The sequence below is a fragment of the Patagioenas fasciata genome, chromosome Z (assembly GCF_037038585.1).
Source record: "Patagioenas fasciata isolate bPatFas1 chromosome Z, bPatFas1.hap1, whole genome shotgun sequence".
Taxonomy (NCBI): domain Eukaryota; kingdom Metazoa; phylum Chordata; class Aves; order Columbiformes; family Columbidae; genus Patagioenas; species Patagioenas fasciata.
The window spans coordinates 63097547-63118146 of NC_092560.1; the positions used below are offsets into that span (position 1 = coordinate 63097547).

The 20600-nt window shown below is 36.1% G+C and overlaps 1 protein-coding gene across 3 annotated transcripts in view; it reads left to right on the forward strand.

The window, feature by feature from the left end:
• Nucleotides 1-19870, forward strand: part of FYB1 (FYN binding protein 1) — a 70049-nt gene extending 50179 nt beyond the window's left edge. For 2 of the 3 annotated variants that reach the window (XM_065860578.2, XM_065860579.2), the window contains exons 8-19: nucleotides 179-335; nucleotides 2433-2577; nucleotides 5289-5317; nucleotides 6466-6535; nucleotides 7071-7211; nucleotides 7889-7920; nucleotides 9435-9543; nucleotides 11148-11253; nucleotides 11581-11743; nucleotides 16167-16200; nucleotides 17328-17359; nucleotides 17475-19870. In XM_065860578.2, coding sequence (XP_065716650.1) covers nucleotides 179-335; nucleotides 2433-2577; nucleotides 5289-5317; nucleotides 6466-6535; nucleotides 7071-7211; nucleotides 7889-7920; nucleotides 9435-9543; nucleotides 11148-11253; nucleotides 11581-11743; nucleotides 16167-16200; nucleotides 17328-17359; nucleotides 17475-17497 — 1041 coding nt within the window. In that variant the 3' untranslated portion in view covers nucleotides 17498-19870. The remainder of the gene's footprint in view (nucleotides 1-178; nucleotides 336-2432; nucleotides 2578-5288; nucleotides 5318-6465; nucleotides 6536-7070; nucleotides 7212-7888; nucleotides 7921-9434; nucleotides 9544-11147; nucleotides 11254-11580; nucleotides 11744-16166; nucleotides 16201-17327; nucleotides 17360-17474) is intronic. The other variant, XM_065860581.2, reaches the window with a different exon arrangement.
• The last annotated feature ends 730 nt before the right edge of the window (nucleotides 19871-20600 follow it).

Consider the following 20600-nt stretch of genomic DNA (forward strand, 5'->3'; position numbering starts at 1 on the left):
TTTAAACTGGGTAGTTGTGGGCAGGAGTGATGCCTTTCTGTTTATTTGCCTAGACTATTTTAAATGTCAATTAAACAAATAATGATAATTACTGTAATTTTTTTCTTTTGTCTGAATGTTCCAGAAAGAACTCAATTTTTCTACATCTGTGTTTTCTTTTGTTGCTTCTTCTCTGCAGTTAACAGGATCCGTCCAAGTCCTTCATCAGGCACGAGCTCGTGTTGACCACAAGGGAGGGAAGAATGAGCTGACTGTCAAACAGGGGGATGAAATTGAAATAATTCGCCTTACAGACAACCCAGAAGGAAAGTGGCTGGGCAGGATAAAAGGATGTTGTGAGTTCTGTTTCTTCACTGTGCTCCTGAATGTTTTCACTGTATGACAGCAAACATGTGAGCCTTACCAAGGTTGAGTCACTGGCCACTAAAGTAGATAATTACCACAACTCACCTTCCTGTCCTTAGCTGGCATGTAAGGCTTAGATCATAGTAAGAAGCTATTGTACAACATAATGTAATATATATAGGCACTAAAATAAGTCAGGAACAATATCTTTGGATATTCATGGACCTATTGAGAGGTAATCCTTTGTCGGCCTTCAAATAGCATCAGAACTTGCCTCCATGCAATTAACAAGGATCATGTTTTTTCATGTGTTTGCATTAAAAATAACATGGGTGTTCCCAAAATAGAAGCAAAGAATATTTAGGTCCTGGTTTCAGTGTTGGTCTTGTTCCTATTTCTATGGAAAGTTTCTAACTGATTTCTAGATTTTATTTTGTCTGAAATCCAAGATGTGTCTCTGATTCTATAAATTTCATCAGTGGATCTGGAATATGGTAAGAGATTAATGATCCTGGATTATAGCAAAGACATTAAAAAATTGATCCATAAAATAATAAAAATTATTAAAAGCACTTGCTTGATTTTTAAAGAGACTAAAATGACAATAAGCTCAGTAAAACAGTTCACACGTATAGAACTAGACAATACCAGCTGAGCATTTTGTACTACTGGATGTAAAAAGACATTAAGGAACAGGAGTGTGTCTCATATGAAGAAAGGTTTAGAGAGCTGAAACTGTTCAGCCTGGTGAAGGAAAGGCTCAGGGGGGATCTTCACAAATATCTGATGGGATGGTGGAAAAAAGATGGAGCCAGGCTCTTTCTAATGGTGCCCAGAGACAATGCAAGAGGCAACAGGCACAGACCAAAACAAATGAAATTCTGTCTGAATGTCAGAAAAGACTTTTTTTACTGTGAGGCTGACCATGCAAGGGAACAGGTTGCCCAAAGAGGTGGTACAGTCACCATCCATGAAGACCTTCAAAACCTGATGGCACATGGTCCTGGGCAACCTGCTCTAGCAGATCCTGTTTGGGTACGGGGATTGGCCAAGGTGATCTCAAGAGGTAAGTTCCAATATCAGCTATTCTGTGATCCTTCAAAGTTTTGTAAATAAGACTTTTGCATGGATCATTTTGTATATAGGAGAACAAATCGTGATGAGGGCTGGGAGATGGGTATTTTCTTTAGTTAATTTACTTTTCATAAATCGATTCTTGCTTCATAAAAACTGCAAGCTATATAAGGCTTCTCACTGACAAGTGACAATGTTATAGCCCACTTTGTTTCACCAGTGCTTCAGCCTTCAGTGTTTGCAGGCCAATAATGGTCTGTGAAGACTAAACAACAGAGGGAAATCTGTTCTCATAATTTAAATAAAAGAAAAAAAAATAATACAGATTTGAGAGGAAGCACACTAAAAACTGGGTTCACTCAGAAGTAGTGGAGTGGCAGCTTTTCCATCTTCAAGAAATGCATGAGCATTTTTCAATGTCAAGAAAATCCCCTCATGGTCTCTTCTGTACAGGCAGCATGCCTGCCTAAAATGCCCCTCAGCAGAGGCAGAGTTCCCAAACTCAAGCCATCTACTCTGCTACAGTTTTCTCTTGAGCCATTGCACCCAATGGTATAACCACATATTTTTAACAAAGATCCAGGAACAAGAGGATAGCACCACAGCTCCAGCATGTCTACCAACCTGAAGTATAATCAGTGCAAACAAAGTGTCTCTTTCTCCTAATGACCTATCAGAATCTTTATGTCATGGACTGCCTTAAAATATGCCACAAGACTGCAGTAGTCCCAGGGTTAGCCAAGAATGGGAACTTGCCCCATAATTCCTGGAACATGCACAGAAAATTCTCCTTCTGTAGTTGAGAAGCAAATAAAGGTGAGGTTAACTTGACATCAGCTGAGGCAAGCTTGGGAGGAGATCCAAGACATATTTGAGACTTCTTTTTGTGTAGACATTTTTCAAAGATCATATAAAACAATTCAACCACGGATTCTGGACCTTCTGTTAAACTCATTCCCTTACCATAAGCTTTAAAACTATCTCTGCCTAATTATATGGTTTCATTTATGTAGATGGATACATTAAAACAACCATGGTGGAAATTGATTATGATTCTTTAAAAAGAAAGCAACAACCATCTTCCAGGACTGCTGTGAAACATCCAGAGAGTGACCAAGAAGTCTATGATGATGTTGGAGACCAGGACAGTATTAGCAGGTATGTATAAGGAATAAATGAAAAAGAAACAATTATTCAACCTAGTCAGCTTAGACAGGGTGAATTTTACAACAAAGCAGTCTCTTACCATGAAAAAACAGCCCTTTATGTCATAAACATATAACTGAGGTATTCAAACTGAAGTAGTCAGAGGAATAAGAATGGATTCTGGAATCCAGCATCCATAAGCACTCATATTCAGGAGGAATCCATACTATTGGAAGAGGACCTAGAGTGTTGCAGTTCAAAAGAGAACAAAATGTAAAACATGCAGGATTACAAATCACCTGTAGGAAGTACAATTATCTTCCCTCCCTCTGTTGTTCTGTCATTTCAAGTCACATACTGCTTTTTATAACATCCAAGAATAAAAGTCTGTAAAAGCAATGGAAACATTCATTGCACCGGGAAACTCCTGATCACCTATGAGATGGGTATGAGCTACACTTGTTCTGACTTCATCAGAAGCTTCTCTATGGCAGTCTCACATGTACTTGCAACGCAGCACTACATTGCAGGCTCTCTACTGTATGTGCCATATTTTTCACATCAAATAGATCTGCAGCTAGAGAGGTGCCACCTTCAGCAGTGTATCAGACTTGCTGGCAGGGAAATTTCCTAATGATCTTGTGACAAAAGTGAAGGTGATCACATGATCCACTGTGATGGGGTACCGCTGTTACCCGACCCCACATAGAAGTCTGTTTCTGTCACATGATGCAACAAATCAGTGCCCATTCCCCATTACATGCCCTGATGTGCAAAAACACATAACCCAGGATTCAGATTAGAGATCTGCATATGACTGTAGAGGATTTCAATGTGTAGAACAACAGTCTTGAAACACTCTGCCATTACACCTACTTCACTGCTTCCCAGCAACTTAGTTTAGGGGCCTGGCTGGAATAAAGGGAATGCAGCTGGCTGGCTGATGGGTGCAGCTGATCCTCAGCTGGTAGAACATGCCCATGAGCTCCAGAAACAGCACTTGGAAAGACCTGCCTTCAGGCTGGAATTCTTTAAGCAGCCAATATAGTTTTGCATGTGATATTTTTCCAGATTGCTCAATATCAGTTTCCCCCCCTGCACACTGGTCTCATAGCATCATAACCTAGCCATGAGAGTTGCTTTAGTTCTTCGAGGTTTGAGGTAATTTGAGCATTAGCTACTTCACTGCAGAAGTATCCTTGGCCAATCCTTTTCACTAAGGCAAGAATTACAATTAATCACCTAAATGCAAGGAATTTAGAAAATGTATTGAATTCAAAAGCAAAGAGAATACTTACACTGTTGCATACTGAAATAACAGTGTAAGGAACTTGGAAGGATGAATGAATGGTTCAGATTCATTAAATCCTTTAAGTTGTATTTTGACATTTTTATCTTCTCTAGTGATTAATAGCATTCTGTTCAGTTCATGAGCATGAATTGTTGGAAGGTCTGATATACATCAACATGTTTTGAAACCACTGTGAGAATGCCGTACTAAAAAAGCCTCTTGACAAATAATATTATCTCATTATCAGTACTATTGTTAATATTACAAAATTAATAAGTGACTAGGGCTGTTGTATTTCAGAATTTCTTGGCACAAGAGTTTAACAAATACCTTGTTTTGATGTACAAGTTTAAGTGACCTGGAAATAATCTCAGCTACTGTGAATCTATCAGGTTTTTTTCTATTACTGTTAGAACACTGGGCTAATAGGGAATTCTTGAAATGTTAGAAACATTCAGCTAGAGGTTTTAAGCATCACCTAATGAAAGGTAGTTGAGCAATAAATTCATTTGTTTACCATTTCATCTCAAGAAAATCCTCTCATACAGGAGGAATGTAAAGTGTGTGGATGCAATCTCTACTGCTCAGTCAGATTATATTTTTATTCCCACCAAGTGTGACTACATGATCTCCTGAGATCCCTTCCAACATGAATTATCCTATGATCTTAAGTCATATTTTGTACTCTATTTTAAAGATATCAACAGGAATATAAAATATATTATAAATATAGTAAATTGTTATAGCTGTAAACATGTTTGCTTTCCTTGAAAATGACATTTTATTGTAAATTGCTAACAATGATGAACAATAGGACCAAATGTTCTACTTGTATGAAAATGTGAACCTTCATTGGCTTGAAATATCTGTGTTGATTTATGCAGAGAGAATTTGCTTCATAGCTTTACTTATAAAAGACTGTCCTGGTTTTGCATTAACTAAAGGTGGTATTGATGACCCTCTCTCCCTCTCTCTTACAACCCCTTGAATTACTGTGAATGATATTTTAAAATACTCTTTTCTGATTTATAATGAATTATTTCCAAGAAAAAAAAAAAAATCCTGCTTTACCTGAATCTATTGAGAGTTAATCTCTCCTCATCTGAGGGGTAGTTCACTTAAGAATTTGACAACACATTTTCTTTAGCATTAGTGGGGATGCAGTCACCATTTGCCCATATGAAATTGGTGTGAAGGTGGTGAAAACAGAGAGAAAAGAAGATTAGGCAGATTTAGTTGTTGCCCATATGAAACACAAGCATGTGCCTGAGGTTTTAGTGCAGAATTGGTACTGCTCAGGTAGCAATGTAGACAAGTATCAAAGCCAAAAGATTTAGAAGTCAGAGCTACAAAAGCAACGGGTGATCATGGTATTTTCTTTTTCTAAAGGATGACTGTTTTTCTCTAAAACATCTGTTGTTTGCTTTTCCAGTCAGAGTGAAGGTCAAAGTGGAGCTGGAAGTAAGTTCTACCTACACTTTTTGTTTTCACTGCTTACCTTCAAATGCAAACCTCTGCAGCTTCCAAATAATGCAGTAATTATCCATAAGCGTGCTAAATGTTAGCTAAGAGGCAACAAACAAGGAAGTATAGTGGGCAAATTAACTTTCTCTTGACTTCTGGGACCTTGGGTGAGACAAAAGTTTTGTCTTCAGATACTGCCAATCAAAAGCATGCCAGAAGATGACAAAACTTTACTTTTTACATGCTAAGGTAAATTATCCCACAACACAGCACAGATATAATTGGCAAAATATTAACATGACCAAGATGTTTTGTGCAACAGAAATCCAGTTCTGAAATATCCAGCAACACTACCAATTAAAACTGCATTTTGCTGACAGAATTAAGAGGAACTTCAGTTTCAGCAATACCTTGGAGTCCTAACCAGTATGACTGCAGCGGCTTCACACTGTCAAGAACGCACATTCAAACTCAGTTTCCCCTTTGGTAGCATATATATTTATGCAGCATTCCCTGTTGATCACAAGAGCACAGCTCATCTTCTCCGCTTAGAGTTTAGATACTAGTCATAGCAGAAACATCCACTGGCAGTGCTGAATGAAGCTGCTGCCAGCTAAGTACAGGTTTCAGTGACTACTCTGACCACTGGCTAGAATTGGAAACCGAGCTAACCCTGTACTGGAGAAGGTGGGGCTTAAAGGTCAGAACTGAGACCAGAATGAGGAGCTTACATTGCACTTGCCTCTAGCTTCTGTGGATGAACATAAGATGTTATTTGCTGAGTGTTGGTCTGACATCTTCAATCATCACTCAAGCCACATACAAAAATTTAAAAGCCATCAGTCATCATAATGACTGAGCCAAAATCAGCCATTCAGAATTTCATTGAATACAGAGTAAATGCATTTTTTTTTTTCAGCAGTCATACTATGATGAGCAGAGGTACATTTAATTGGTATTCCAACTGAGTTAAGTCTAAATCACTGTTTTAATAAATAGGCTGTTCTGGTTTTCAGAAAGAGTCCCCTAGCAAAGATATTGAACAAACTGCACACATACCTGTTACGTTTATGAGGCCAATGATTAATACCCTATTCAGCAGCATTAAATGTAAATACATTAATTCACTGTTTGATCTGTTAAAGAGATGTTCCCACCACCTCCTTCTGATCAAGAAATTTATGATGGAATTGATGATGAGGATGCTGTAACCAGGTACGTTTTTATATCATTTAAATAATTTGCTTCTTTAACAGAGTCTTTTCATGTCATTTTTTAGTATTTTTGAATTAGGCACAATAATTAGCAAGAATTAGGATGATCAGCAAGTGGGTATTCATCGAGATGGATTCAAGAAGCCAAAAAAATGGGTTCTTTGGTCTTTTGGAGAAGTTTCGTTCAGTAATTAATTTTGGTATGTCAGCAAAAGCAGCTGCAATCATGGTAATGCTCAAATTCCCAACTGGACAAAACAGCTCTGAAATGAAAATAATAAACTAAAATGTTAGTTTGCTGAGTAACAACATGAAAACAGTAAGCCATTAGATTAGTACCTATGCCTACAAACCTATCTCATTATCTACAAATTACCTAACACAAACATTTTCTACTTTAGCATTTAGGTAAGCACCTTGTGGTGTATACATTGTTGGCATTAACGAGAATTATGTGCATGAACAGAGAATTTAAACTGGACCTTTTAAAAAGAATGTACATTTTACATTGTGATAATTGCATGCATACTCCAAAGGTCTGTATCACAGGAGGAAGATAAGAAAAATATCTGGTCCTGGGGAATCTTGAAGAGACTAAAAGTCAAAGATGACAGAAAGAAAAGTGTACGAGAAAAAACAACCAAAGTCAATGGGGCAGAAGATAATGGAGATTTGTTGTAAGAGTCTGCCAGGAAATCACAGTGCACATTAACTAATTCTAATAAAGCATTGATCACATGCTACTAACATTCTGACAGCAGCATAATGAATCATGCATCAAATTGCAGCTTAGGATGATACTTTTCTGCAAAAACACTGACCTCCTTTCTTTTCACCTGCACTTACTCTCTGAACAAGCTGTATTTGTTGCATAAATCAGGTAATTAAAATATACCAAAAACAATAATAGTGAAAAGCACAGAAATACTCCATCATCTTTGTGCCACTCTGGTTATATGGGTTTGCTGCATACTCAGTTAAAATGTACTTTGCTCACCAGTACAATGCAGCTAAGTTGGTAAATCTAGTGCTATTAATCCAAATTCTAAGAATAATACACCAAACAGAAAAACACAAATATTCTCTTCTACCCCTCCTGCCTGGAGATTAGATCAGCAACTGGTGTTTTTACCACCATCGTCTCCCATTCATTTCTGAACCAGTTTACTCTGACTCAGTGGAAAAAATATATTTAGTCTGTGAGTATTGTTGGTGTCAGCTGAGCTTCCAAATGTCTGGAGATTACTTAGAGCCTCTGCATTGCAAGATTTTTATATTATTTAAATGATGCAATAGACTATTAATGTAATATAAATACTTAATGAGCATTTTTTCCTTTTTTTTTTTTCCCCAGCATGTCTCTTTCAACCAAGCAGTTTGGAAAAGGTAATTAGGAGCCTATTGTTCAGTCTCCATATTGATTCCCAATCTTTTTGTCTGTATACATTACTTTCTATCATGCTAGTCATAAAAATATATCTAAGGAAGTTCCAGCAAACATTTCAAATGTTGTGACTGATCTGGCTACAGACAGGAGATACATATACACTACAAGCTCCCTACAAAAAAGTATGTGTTTTTTATGAGTAATGATTTTGCTATGAGATTTCCACCAGTTCATTTTATTTGACATTTTTAGTATAAACAGATACACTTGGAAAGAAACACTTTGTGCAAGACCACAAAAGTAAAAAGAGAGTTCTTCTCATGAGACCCCACCTGCAGTACTGCATTCAGCTCCAGGGCACCCAAAATAAGAAGGATGTGGGCCTGTTGAAGAGAGTTTAGAGAAGGCCATGAAGACGATCAGAGGGAGGGAACACCTGTCTTGTGAGGAAAGGCTGAGAGAGCTGGGGTTGTTCAGCCTGGAGAAAAGAAGGCTCTGAGGAGACCTTATATCAGCCTTCCAGTAGCTAAAGGGCACCCACAAGAAAGCTGCAGAGGGACTTCTTACAAGGGCATGTAGTGACAGGATGAGGGGTAATGGCTTTAAACTGAAAGAGAGTTGATTTAGATTAGGTATAAGGAGGAAATTCTTCACCATGAGGGTAACGAGGCACTGGAACAGGCTGACCAGAGGAGCTGTGGACAAGATCAGGTTGGATGGGACTTTGAGCAACCTGGTCTAGTGGAAGGTGTCCTTGCCCATTCAAACGCAAACATTCTATTTTTTTATGATCCTGTGCTTGTTGTTACACTTATCACTTGCAGTGATAACATATAACATATACTCATAAATATCAGCTCAGCCATGGAATAGAAAGTAAGTTCTTACAACCTTTGAGGCTCTTGCCTGAACCAACTTCTAAATCTTTTATCAGTCACTGTGATGTTTCTAGCCATTGATCTGATGAGTTGAACCAATTTTTTCTCTCGATAAATATGTGACTCAAAGCATATTCTTGAGGTAAGAATTATTTTCACTGCTTTGGCATTGCAAGATGGACTAAAAACTAACATACATGTGATGTATTTCCACTTCTCAGTAACCTTGCATTGACCAGAGTGCTGCAGACGTACCCGAGTGTACATTAACATCAAACCCAAAAAATAAACTCTGATGCAACAGTGGGAAATGGATTAAATAAAATGAAGATTAAAGGCTATTGCATTAGCCAACATGTGCTAAAACTTGCTTTGGCTTAAGAAGATTAAAATATCAGTGAATACCAATTATTATTAATAAGGAGTCTTATTCTGAAAATGTTGGCTGGTGTTTGTTTTGCACAGTAGATTGCGCAAAACAGAGAATCCATAGTTACTACAGATGATTAAATGGCTACAGTACTTATCGCAATTTCTTGTTGATTTAGCTACACTGCCATAGATTCTAACCCAATGTATTCAGTACTCAAGGATCGCATAATAATTTTCCATTCTTTTAAACGCTATTGTTTCAGATTGTGGAGACAGTGACGTTTATGATGATGTAGATTCTTCAGACTTCCCTCCTCCACCGCCTGAACACAAGCAAGTGAAAACGGGAATTACCTCCTTGATTAGAAATATGTAATACATTGTCACACATTTTCAAAGTATTTACTATACGTAGATTGCTACTAACATATGCTTTGTTTGATGGTATCAGGTTTTGTAGTTCTCCTAACCCTGCTATTGACAATAGCAGTTGGATTATCCTTTCCATTTCAGACTGAAATAATAATGAGACTATAAAATAGACAAGCATGGTTTTAATTTCAAGAAATTCAGTCCCTGATGGACAAGAGGTAGAAATGAATGCATGGCCTAAAGGTACTTCATTGCAGGTTCTCTGCATGCAGTCCTCTTCCTGCCAAAATTTGGGGACTGTTAGGACATCAGTTACCACAGCATTTTAAGAGAAAAGGAGACAGTGCCCTGTTTCATGACTAGGAAACACATCTGGAGATGTAAAGTACAACTTGGAAAACTTTCATCCCTGGACCAGGAAGTTACGGCCATCTCTGGAGCACAGATGTGTTATGAGCATAGATGCACCTGTGAAGATGACGGCAGCATGTCACATTCTGTTGTCACCAACTCCACTCAGGTGGAGCTACAGAGTGCACTACAACAATCTAGTCTGAAGGTATCAAACCAGAGAGAGCTCTTTGAACTGTATAGCCTAATTTAAATCTAGGTTAGTTCACACACACACATACATTCATCATCAGTGAAACTGTCATCCACAAGTCCTACAGAGATCAGGAAGCACTGAAAAGTAAGTAAATAGTGGGTACTGGTAACTGAAAGAAGGTAGATTTAGATTAGATGTAAGGAAGAAATTCTTCATCATGAAGGTGGTGAGGTACAGGAACAGGCTGTGCAAAGAAGCTGTGGATGTCCTATCCCTGGAAGTGTTCAAGCATGAGTCTTTGAGTAACCTGGTCTAGTGGAAGGTGCCCTGCCCATGGCAGGGGCGTTGGAGCTAGATACTCTTTAGGGTCCCTTCCAACCCAAACCATTCTATAATCCTATGATGATAGGAAAAGTAGAGTCAGACTTTAAATTCCTATTATAGGTACATCATCAGGAGGGGCAATTTGGGTGTGAAACCCTTTCATGCTTATTGACACACGTCAACAGCAACGGGGATGCGTAAAAAACAACGGAACTCAAAATGGGTCATGTAATGCAGATTCCCTGGTGTACAAGGATTTCTATGTACACACAGGACTCACACTGTATGAAAGGCTAAGATGTTTCCGCTGCCTCCACAGTGGCACATGTGTTATTCAGTCTATTGCTCAAAGATACAGAGACTTCACAAAAATTGCACCTTGCCTAGAGATTCTAAAGTGATGGTTATCATTTACCTAAACTGTTTTTGGTAGATGCAATGTTCTTGTTGCTGTAACAGCTAGATGCTTCAAATAATTTTCAATATTAACTTATGTGATAGATACATTAACATCTGAACTCATTAAAAGAGACAAGTAGACAAAAAGACAATCCCAGCTTTTCTTTAATTTGAAATCAAATCTGTATTGTCTTGTTCTATTAGTTTTGTAGAGCAACAAAAACGTACTAAAGGCACGTGAAGGCAAATGCATTTTCACTAAGATTCCTGGAAAGGTCGTCAATACCTCAGATGTGCTCGTAATTTTGTTTTTATTTGGAAATTCTTGTTATAGGTCATCAAAATCAGCAAACCCTGGAACCCATAAATCAAATGAAAAAGATGCACAAAAGCTTAAAAAGATAGAAAGAGAAGAGAAAGAGTTCAGAAGAAAGTTCAAAGTAAGTTTTGTTCAAATTAAGTTTAGTTCACACAAAATATAAAGACTAAAATATCTGTATGGTGTCCCCTAATTTGTATGCCCCAATTTGTAAATAATCCATTCTTTTGCCTTGGAAAGGTAAAGTATTACTACTTGTAAAAATAGTGATATGAGCATTTGTAAGTCCAAATGGCAAGCATGGGCACACAATACATAGCATAAACAATTATTTGTCTAATGAAAAAAAAAAAAAATTAGTAATTAATGGGAACATATTGGTCTAAAAATGCATGATTGTTAGATTTACATTGGTGGGTTTTGACCAGTATCCATTTTATTTTTGCAGTTTGAAGGTGAAATTAAAGTTCTTTATTCTACCACCACAGTCCAGGACTTGCCCCAGAGAAGATGGGGATCTAAAGATTTACAAGTTAAACCAGGGGAGTGTCTTGAAATTATAGAAAGTACAGATGATACCAAGGTCCTGTGCAGGAACGAAGAAGGAAAATGTAAGTAACTCCTGTTGTATTAAAGTAGAGTTTAACACTTGTGTTTTTCCTTCTCGGGTGGCTGACAAGATGTAGAATGTTGTTATTCTATTATTGTGTTTTAAGAGTGGCTTGCCTTAAAAAAAATAAAACTCAAGTAGACAAGAGATACTAAATGTGAGAAAAGAGACAGCTTAGTTACGTAAACCTTGCTTTGCGCCAACTAAGATCAGCAGATGTTTTTGTTATGTCTGTCTCCTTTTGTTTGCCAAAAAGACTATAGCTATGATGCACCACAGAATCTAGTAAAAGTAAAATCCTTGCTGCACCTCTGGGCAGCATTTGCCCATTGATTGCAGCCAAGGGAAAATCATTAACAATATTATTTGGATTGCCAGAGATGCAGCTTAAGCTTTTCAACAGGCTTGGGAGGAAACTGCTTAGGAGTCATCTCCCCTGCCCCCAGGTGACCCAAGGCGTATGTCCTCATTGCCTGCTTGCTTTGGGAGCTGCGCAAGGCCTTTCAGTGTTTCTTTAAAACCCTTGGCCAGGGTGTGCATTGGCAGAAGTTTTTGCATTTTTGGAAAAGCCTGAACTGTCTACTGTTGGTTTCAATTTCATAACATTATTCTGTTACAATACTTTTCAAATCACCTAATGAAAATTCACTTTGTGTAGGAACAGAGCAGCACGCTTCCACTCACCTTTGCTTTTTACCTCTGAGCTATGTAGAAGACAGTGCGATGTCATGAACCTCTGAAGGGGATTCAGTCACTTTTCTTCTATGTTTTTCCCCTCTGTACTCAACTGTTACAGTCTGGAGTATAGCTTTCTTCCTGGCAGGCCTACAGGTTGAGGAAGAATTTCTTGCATAACAACACATATTTTTTCAAAATATGGATTGTACTAGTGCAACCACTTCCCAAAGAGCAATTTTCAATGCTATATTTTTTGAATCAAATTAACAACAGAGTAGAAAGTAGTTCATGTTGGCAGTTTTCCTCACATAGTCTTCAAAGCCTTTCAAATAGTGACAGGAGCTACTGCTTTGCTATGCATAAAGGGGTAAAACAAACAAAAATATTCTCTCTGAAAACCTCTGAATAGATCTGTGTGAATTTTCACATTAATTAGTGAAGTTTGAATCGTAATTTAGTTAAGTGCACAACAGTTTTGATTTTTTGCTCTAGTTCCCCTAGGCCCTCATATATTAAAGTGATGATTTTTACCTTCTGAAGGCCAGATAGACTGAAAATCAACAATTACAGATGGTTTTGTTACTTTCTTGCACATTAATTCTTTCATTTGATTGTTAACTTATGAAGCACTTTTGTAGCTTCATGCCCCTACCAGCAGTTAAACAAAATTACAAATTATATTATGCTGTCTTCCTACCTCTTTAAGCAAGGGCTGATTATCCTAGGTACATGTTCTGCTATAACTTATTTTAATTTTTATTAAATTATTTGAAATTTCAAAAGTGAAACAAGGAACTGATTCTCATTTACCTTCCCAAATTCCTTCTTACTGTTGCCTTGGTCTGACCCACGTACCTTTCAAAAATGCACAAAAACCTTCAATTCACTTTCACAGATTTTTCTTAAACATTATGATATAAGCGAACTTCAGTGCCTGAAAACATAACTTGTGTCCCCTCCAAGCTAACTTTACACTGTCAGGAAGCAGTTGGCCCAATGCGTCACCACTTTCAGTGGTGCTAAGTTGTCAGGATGAAGTGTGCTGACCTGCTGCCTTGTTCCCTATTATAGAAGCCACATAAATATGAATAAATTACTTAGAAACTGAAACTTTACACGTGTAATTTTGGATTAGTAAATTTGAAAGAGTGTGAGATCAGCATGGGCTGTATTTCCCACATATTTAGGGGCTAGAGGCTGTCAAAAGAATCTGGATTATGCTTTGTGGTGGTAGAAGGACTGGCACATGCACATCTGGCTTTCAAGTACACCGTGCTTGTACACCATGACTGTAAGCAAAGAAATTTTGCTTTAATGTACTTCACTGAGAAAATTAACAGAAGAAACAGAGAATATTAGATTAGCCAAATGATTTTAAATTATTCCCAGGAGACTTCAGGAGTCCTGGAAATTAGTGGACTCTGCTTATATAGAATTTTAAAAATATGACACCTTTTTAAAAAAATAATTTCCACACCTTTATCCCAGATGAAAATATTGGAGGAGAGACAACCAGGCAAAGAATATCCCGAGCAGACAGAGCATTCCCTGTGTCTACCTACATGCAATTAGCCTGAGAGAATACATGGGTGACTGAAAATCTGCAGCACTGGGTCCTTTGACTGTTGAAAATTTCCTGCAGTTTAACATTTTTAGTAGGCAAAAGTTATAATAGAAGGTATGTAAGCATCAAACCTTCATGACACTGAAGATATAAATACAGGCAAATTAAGCAAATTTTACTCTACATGGCTGAAATAAAATATGAAATGCATAGAACTATTTTTTCTTTCATATAGCTGTTAAGTCTTAAATAGAAGCTAAATCAAATGTATCAAAAATAGTATCACTTCAAATCTATGTCTTTTTTAGGTGAATTTCAGCTGTAGCACAACACAAAAGCTTTCTTTAAAAATGCCATGGTTTTAATGTATTAATTTATATTATGGCCCTCACAGAGCAAATCACTAATCTACTCTATACATAGAAATTAATATTGCATATTCTGGAACAAAAACTTATTTATATTTGAGAGTCATCACATACGTGATACCTGCCTATTTTAATATGGAAACACACCAAGTTAAAATGAATTGTGCAAGTGTTTCTTTGTGAATAAAAGCTGTATACAAGAATTAGTTACTATTACTATTACTATTACTATTTCTAGGACTATTTGGGATATGTCTTTTCGGATGACTTTTTCAATATTCGATACAGGAATGATAGAACATTTTTATGTATCAAAACATTGGCCAGTTAAATACTGTCATAATTCAGCAGCTTTGGGCAACAGCACTAGCTCATTGTGTTTGATGCCAATTTACAAGGGAACATTTCTCCCACTAGTAAAGTTACAGATCTTGAAAAGGGCAATTTCAGTTAGAATAAAGTTAGAGCTTGGATGTAAAAAAGGCTTAACATAAAATATGAGATTCTTTAGCTGGACATTACTGTCCATTAAAAAAAATATACTTTCATGTCTTGTGTATTGGAAAAGAAAAATTCATGTGAAGGAGGAAATAATTCCTTAAGGCAAAACACTAAGATATGGGGATTCAGCTAGACCGACCTAAAGGATTGCCACCAGGAATACTAGCAGAAAACTGATAATTTATGTAGTATATCATGGTTCCTCTAAGTACCTGAAGCAGTAGCAGCTCCAAGAATTCAATGAACTTTACAAGTCAAGCTAATAAATTTATTCTAGAACCTAGGAATTGTGTATGAATTACTAAAACCCTGTCATTTTAGTGTGACCATTTAAGCTTCCTAATAAATAAGAGAAGTAAACTTTTGATGTAATTTCAAACAAAACAGAGGATCACATTTCTCCTTTAGAATTGTACCAACATACTAAGGTTTACCTACAAATATGTAATTATTGTTACAGCTTTCTCTTTGGATGTATATGCTATAGTAGTTGACAGTATTTCAATAGGTATCTTTTACCAAAGACAGTGAGTAATTTTTTCAAGAGATTAACTACATTGAAGAAGAATATGTGTAGTTTCATTTGGTTTCATTAGCAATGAAACAAAGTAAGAGAATAATTCACTAGTGAGTAGCTTTTCTAAGGTATTTCTTATCTGTTTAAACAGTTCATATCAATATGATACAGGTATTTTTAATTACAGTTAATGATAATTAATTGATGTATATATCTTGAATGATGTTTTTGTCCCTGAAGGAAACTATACATATTTTTGTTATTTATTATTATTAATATTATTATGCAGTTATCATTATTCCGCATTTTTATGCTATAGTTTGTGAACTGTACTATACTTTGTGTTAATAGGTATTGTTTTACATCCCTCTAATGCAATCAAGAAACAAAAATATAAGATGAAAACCTAATATTGCATATCACTATTTTCTCCTTTCAGTATTAGTTTTGTACACAGCAGTAACTATTGAAACAAAACAAGAGAAATGACATTTTATTAATACATAAAGTACCTGGTACAGTAGACATCTAACTGGTCTTGCAGCTACTGTAGTATTCTGATTGTCCATCTAAGGCAACACATTATACTAAGCAAGCAAATAAGAATAATTAAAACTAAAATTGAACATAGCAAAATGTTCACTGAGTACAAAACCACTGTACGTTTTTATTGATCTATTATGTCATTCCATCTGAAGTACCTGTAAAAGAAAAACTGCATTTTGTTAGTTCTAGCAACAGAAGAAACATGAATATTTGAATGCACCTTGAATACATATTTCTTTCCATTTTACAGATGGCTATGTTCTGAGAAGCAATCTAGTTCAGAAGTAAGTACAAAGTGATATTTTTGAAAAAAAAAAATGTTATAACACTCAATTTTGTTCTAAATCGTTAAAAAACCTGAAATGTCATTATTTCAGCATGTCATTCTAGTCCTGCAGACTGAGTTATTTTTATGGAGTTCAGATTTCTCAAGAATTAGTCACATATATCCTTGCTGGAAACCTCCCAGGGCCACATGCCTCATTGCTTAACCATAAACACTGGTTTAAAACATGAAATATTACATAAATTAAGCATTATTGGTACTATAAACTACTACTGAACTTCACATTAATATGATTAGGTGTATGGTTGCCGTTTTAAATTTTTTAACTAAAATGGACCAATTTTTCTTTAGGTTTATTTTCAGCCTTATTGGGATTGAACAAATTTGGCTCAGTGTTGCTCCACTCGTGTGGAGTTCTGCATTTGAGTTCTAATCAAAAACTCTCATCAAAGCCTTTCCATTTCCTTCAATGGGCATTATGTTATAACCATAAATACCAAATCAGATGTCACTTCTAGAATTGAGGCCTGCAAACACTTATATAAACATTTAACTTATAAACAGCCTTATTAGCTTCTATGAGCCTGTTTGTCTACCCAAGTGATTTCTTTTGAAAATTCCTATTCATTAAGCATTTATTATTTACAGACACTACCTAAATTCGTTATCTAAAAAGCTTTTTTCTCCAAAACCATTAGAGCATTGCCAAGTACAGAAACAAAAGAGAATTTCAAGGGCATATTGATTTTTTTACTCACCTTTTCTGATTTTCATTTTAAAAAACCAGTAAGTATTTAATTTTTGTGGAAATATCTCTGAGTTTGTTAGAGTAGTTATCTAAAAACTTAATTTAAAAATAAAAAACCAACCTGTTAACAAAGCAAGTCTTTCACGTTAGAAATAAATGTATCCAACTCTACCCTTCACTGAAAATCCTTTGACTTGACCATCTTGCCCAACACTGTTCTGTCACCGTAAAGGTTGCAAATTCCTAACTAGTAAATTAAGTACTTGATAATATATCTGCACCATACTGCTACACTGTTTTGTATCTGCCTGCAAATAGCAATATATAGCTGATGTTTCATTTTTTAAATACATCATTTTTCTTTTTTTAACTTACAGTGATGGAGAGATCTACGATGATATTGGTGATGGTATGTGGAACATTTCAAACAATACAATAAGTATATTCAATTACACCAAATAACTTTATCCTTGAGTTGAAGTTCTACATGGTCCTGAAATTTTTGTATTTTATTTCCATTTCAGATTGCATCTATGATAATGACTGATACAGAATTCTATGCATGTCAGAGCTTCATTGAAGGTCATCTATTTCAGACTTCCTAATTGTGAAAGCACGAGAAATCACTAAAGCTGATTACAATGGAACTGGTTACACTCTTCTAAATGTACACTTAGGCTTTTTTAGGATTTCAGGGTTTTGTCATCCCTTGCTTTCTATGACTTTTTTATTGTCATTTATCTGAGCAATTAAAATTCAGGGAACATGAGCTAAAGTTGAGGTTATAACTTCCCACATTTGTGACAGTTCATGTAAACAGTCCATGTAAAAACAATTCTTCAATTAGCTATAAACAAAGAGACCAGTTCAGGTCTACGAAGGATACAGAGGCCAACAAACCCTAGGTACACGTTTTACTCTGGCTTTGGTCTATGAAACACCAGAAGCTGCCAGTATGGGGAGGGCAGCATCCTGAAAAGAAATGCTTCCTTTGGTGATAACATCCTGTTGTGAAAGCAGGAAATCAAAACAGGCATCAGATTATTGCTGAAGTTCCTTTTTCTACATTGTACTAGTGATAGAATATGGTTTTCTACAATTTATTTGACCATTTTGTAAGTACTTTTTGACTAATATTGATAGTAAAATAGTAACAATGTTATATGTGTTACACACAGAACTCTGAGATATAAACCATAGAAAAGTCTACTTTATAGTATAGTGTTGCTCAAAATATATTCAGAATATTTAGGTCAAGATTTAATTTGCTAGGTTTGAAGGTATGTTGTTGTCACTATAGTAATTTAGTCATTAAAATGGACCTATAGACTGATGACAAACTGGAAATAACTTTTATACCAAATATATATGTGTATTTATCATGCTATTTTAATAATATCTTTTTCTTCTAAGTACTGTGTTTTACACTAGGCTTGGATAAATGAGAGTATAGAAATTAAACATTTCCCTGCTTAGCCATTGTAGAAACATTCATCCCTAAAGATCATTGGGGATGCTGTTCTCTGAAAGAGCAAGCAGCAAATCAAAGTAAACTGAATGCATGAATAATAATTATAATAATAATCACATTGCACTTATATACCAGAACTCATTGGAAATCAAAAGGCACTTACAGTGAACTCTCAAGAAAGAGCAGGAGCATGTGCAGAAAACGAAGTGTGTTATTAGTACTGTGTGATTCTTTTGCTGAAGTGCAAAATAAAAAGCCTGTAATAACCAATGTGGCTGGATCAGTGTAAGCAAATCCTCTTGATTATCAAGTCTCCTGTAAACCTCAAGGGAAGTAAGGTACACTGTGCACTGTAGCAAGGTACCAAGTTTAGCTTATAAAGTCAGTGAGTTTTGGTCTTGCCTTTAGTGTAGCTGAGATTTCATCTTACACCAAGTGCCTGTTATTAACAACTCAAAATGCAGTAAGTCTCTAAGGAGGTATAATGCTATGGGGATATAAAACATAAAATTAACTGTAGAGACAATAGCCTATAAGCTATTTTATATTGTATTTAAAATCACTGATAATACACTGAAAAGCTATATGCAGACTTGAGTTTCCTGTTCTGTATTTGCTATTCAACCAGCATCCAGGCATACAAATAGCAGTTCTATGTGTAAACATCAACACCAGCACCCTAATTTAAAACACGGCCTTGTATATTAAGTACAATGAATGTGTCTGGCTATTTGGCTATGTCACTGCTGGTGGTTTATTTATTTTTCAAGGGCATTCAAGGGGGCATCTGCATCAAATTAGTGACATGCCAAAGAACTGAGAGGGAACACTGACATTTAGAAATACACAACCAGTTGTCAGTTAACAGTATGATAAGTAGTTTCATGCTTTACACAGTTAATTGTCTCAAAAAAAAATTGTATTAAATTCTAACATATCTGCCCAGTCTTCTTGTAGTTTTGACTGATAGTAGAACTCCACGTATTGCAGTCAGACCAACAAAGGAGCCTTCCTTTCGAATATATTAAAACTTTATCTTATATTAAAGGTTTTCAGTAGAACACAAACCTCTTTTGTCCCCCTGAAAAAGAAATGAATTGCATTCTTTGTGAAATTTTTCAGTCATGTATTTTGAATAGCTTTTCCATGTTCTAAGCCTTGATGTGTTGTAGCTACTGTGCTTCCTTACTCATTGTACTGATCGAATTGGTCATATGGTACATCAAATCATCAAAAGAAATAACCGTAAGTTACTTTAAGCTAAAAAACTGCATTGTTTGTACAGATCAAATACAATGTGATTGTTACAGGGTGTTGAAATACATTCATAAGGTACTACACACTGAAAAGTTACTGCTATTGTGTATTTTTCCATTATTTTACCAATGCTGGTCACTAGATGCATTTTTTTTCTTTCTTCTGAATAAAAGTTTGCTTTCTGACAAGAAATGTTGGTGCACCATTTTCTGCCAAAGTAGAACAACAGTAGCTGAAAAATAAGTTCTGAAAATTATCACTGAGCAGCTGACAGAGTGAAAATCAACTTTATTATTGCTGCAAAAGCAGCACAAGTACAATGTGGCATTTGTTTTTCAGTAATTACTATCCAGAAACTTAAATGGAAGCAGAAAATCTTCCAGACAGGGAAATCTATACATAGGCAGTTTAATAAAGACTGTATTTCAAGGCTTTCTCACCTGTAATTTACTCTATTATCTTTTAAAAGTCATGAAGAAAGAGAAGGAAAGCTGTTCACTCTCTTTATTTTTTTCCCCTCTCCAAACTCAGTCTATAATTCTGGAGTATTTGGCTGTGCCTGCTAAAACATTCAGCAGTGAAAACATCAAAATATTGACACAAAAATTAGATTTCAGCATGAACACCCCAGTTAAGGCAAATAGAGCTGTTTTCCATCTGTGTTGTACCTCTACACTGTCCCAGTAAACAGGCTAAGCAAAACAAAAACTGGGAGGGAAAAAAAGACTGCTCTAATTCAGGAGCTTTGGAGCATTTCTCTGCTGTTACCGCAGGCTCTGGACTGCAGGAATGCAGCTGATCTCCTGTGCATTCCTCTGTAAGAGGTTTATATTCTCGATCCACATAATTGCAGATCCCTTGGCTACTCCTCCCATGGCGGTAACAAAACTCTCCTCTATGTGCGATGTTGTTGCATAATCCA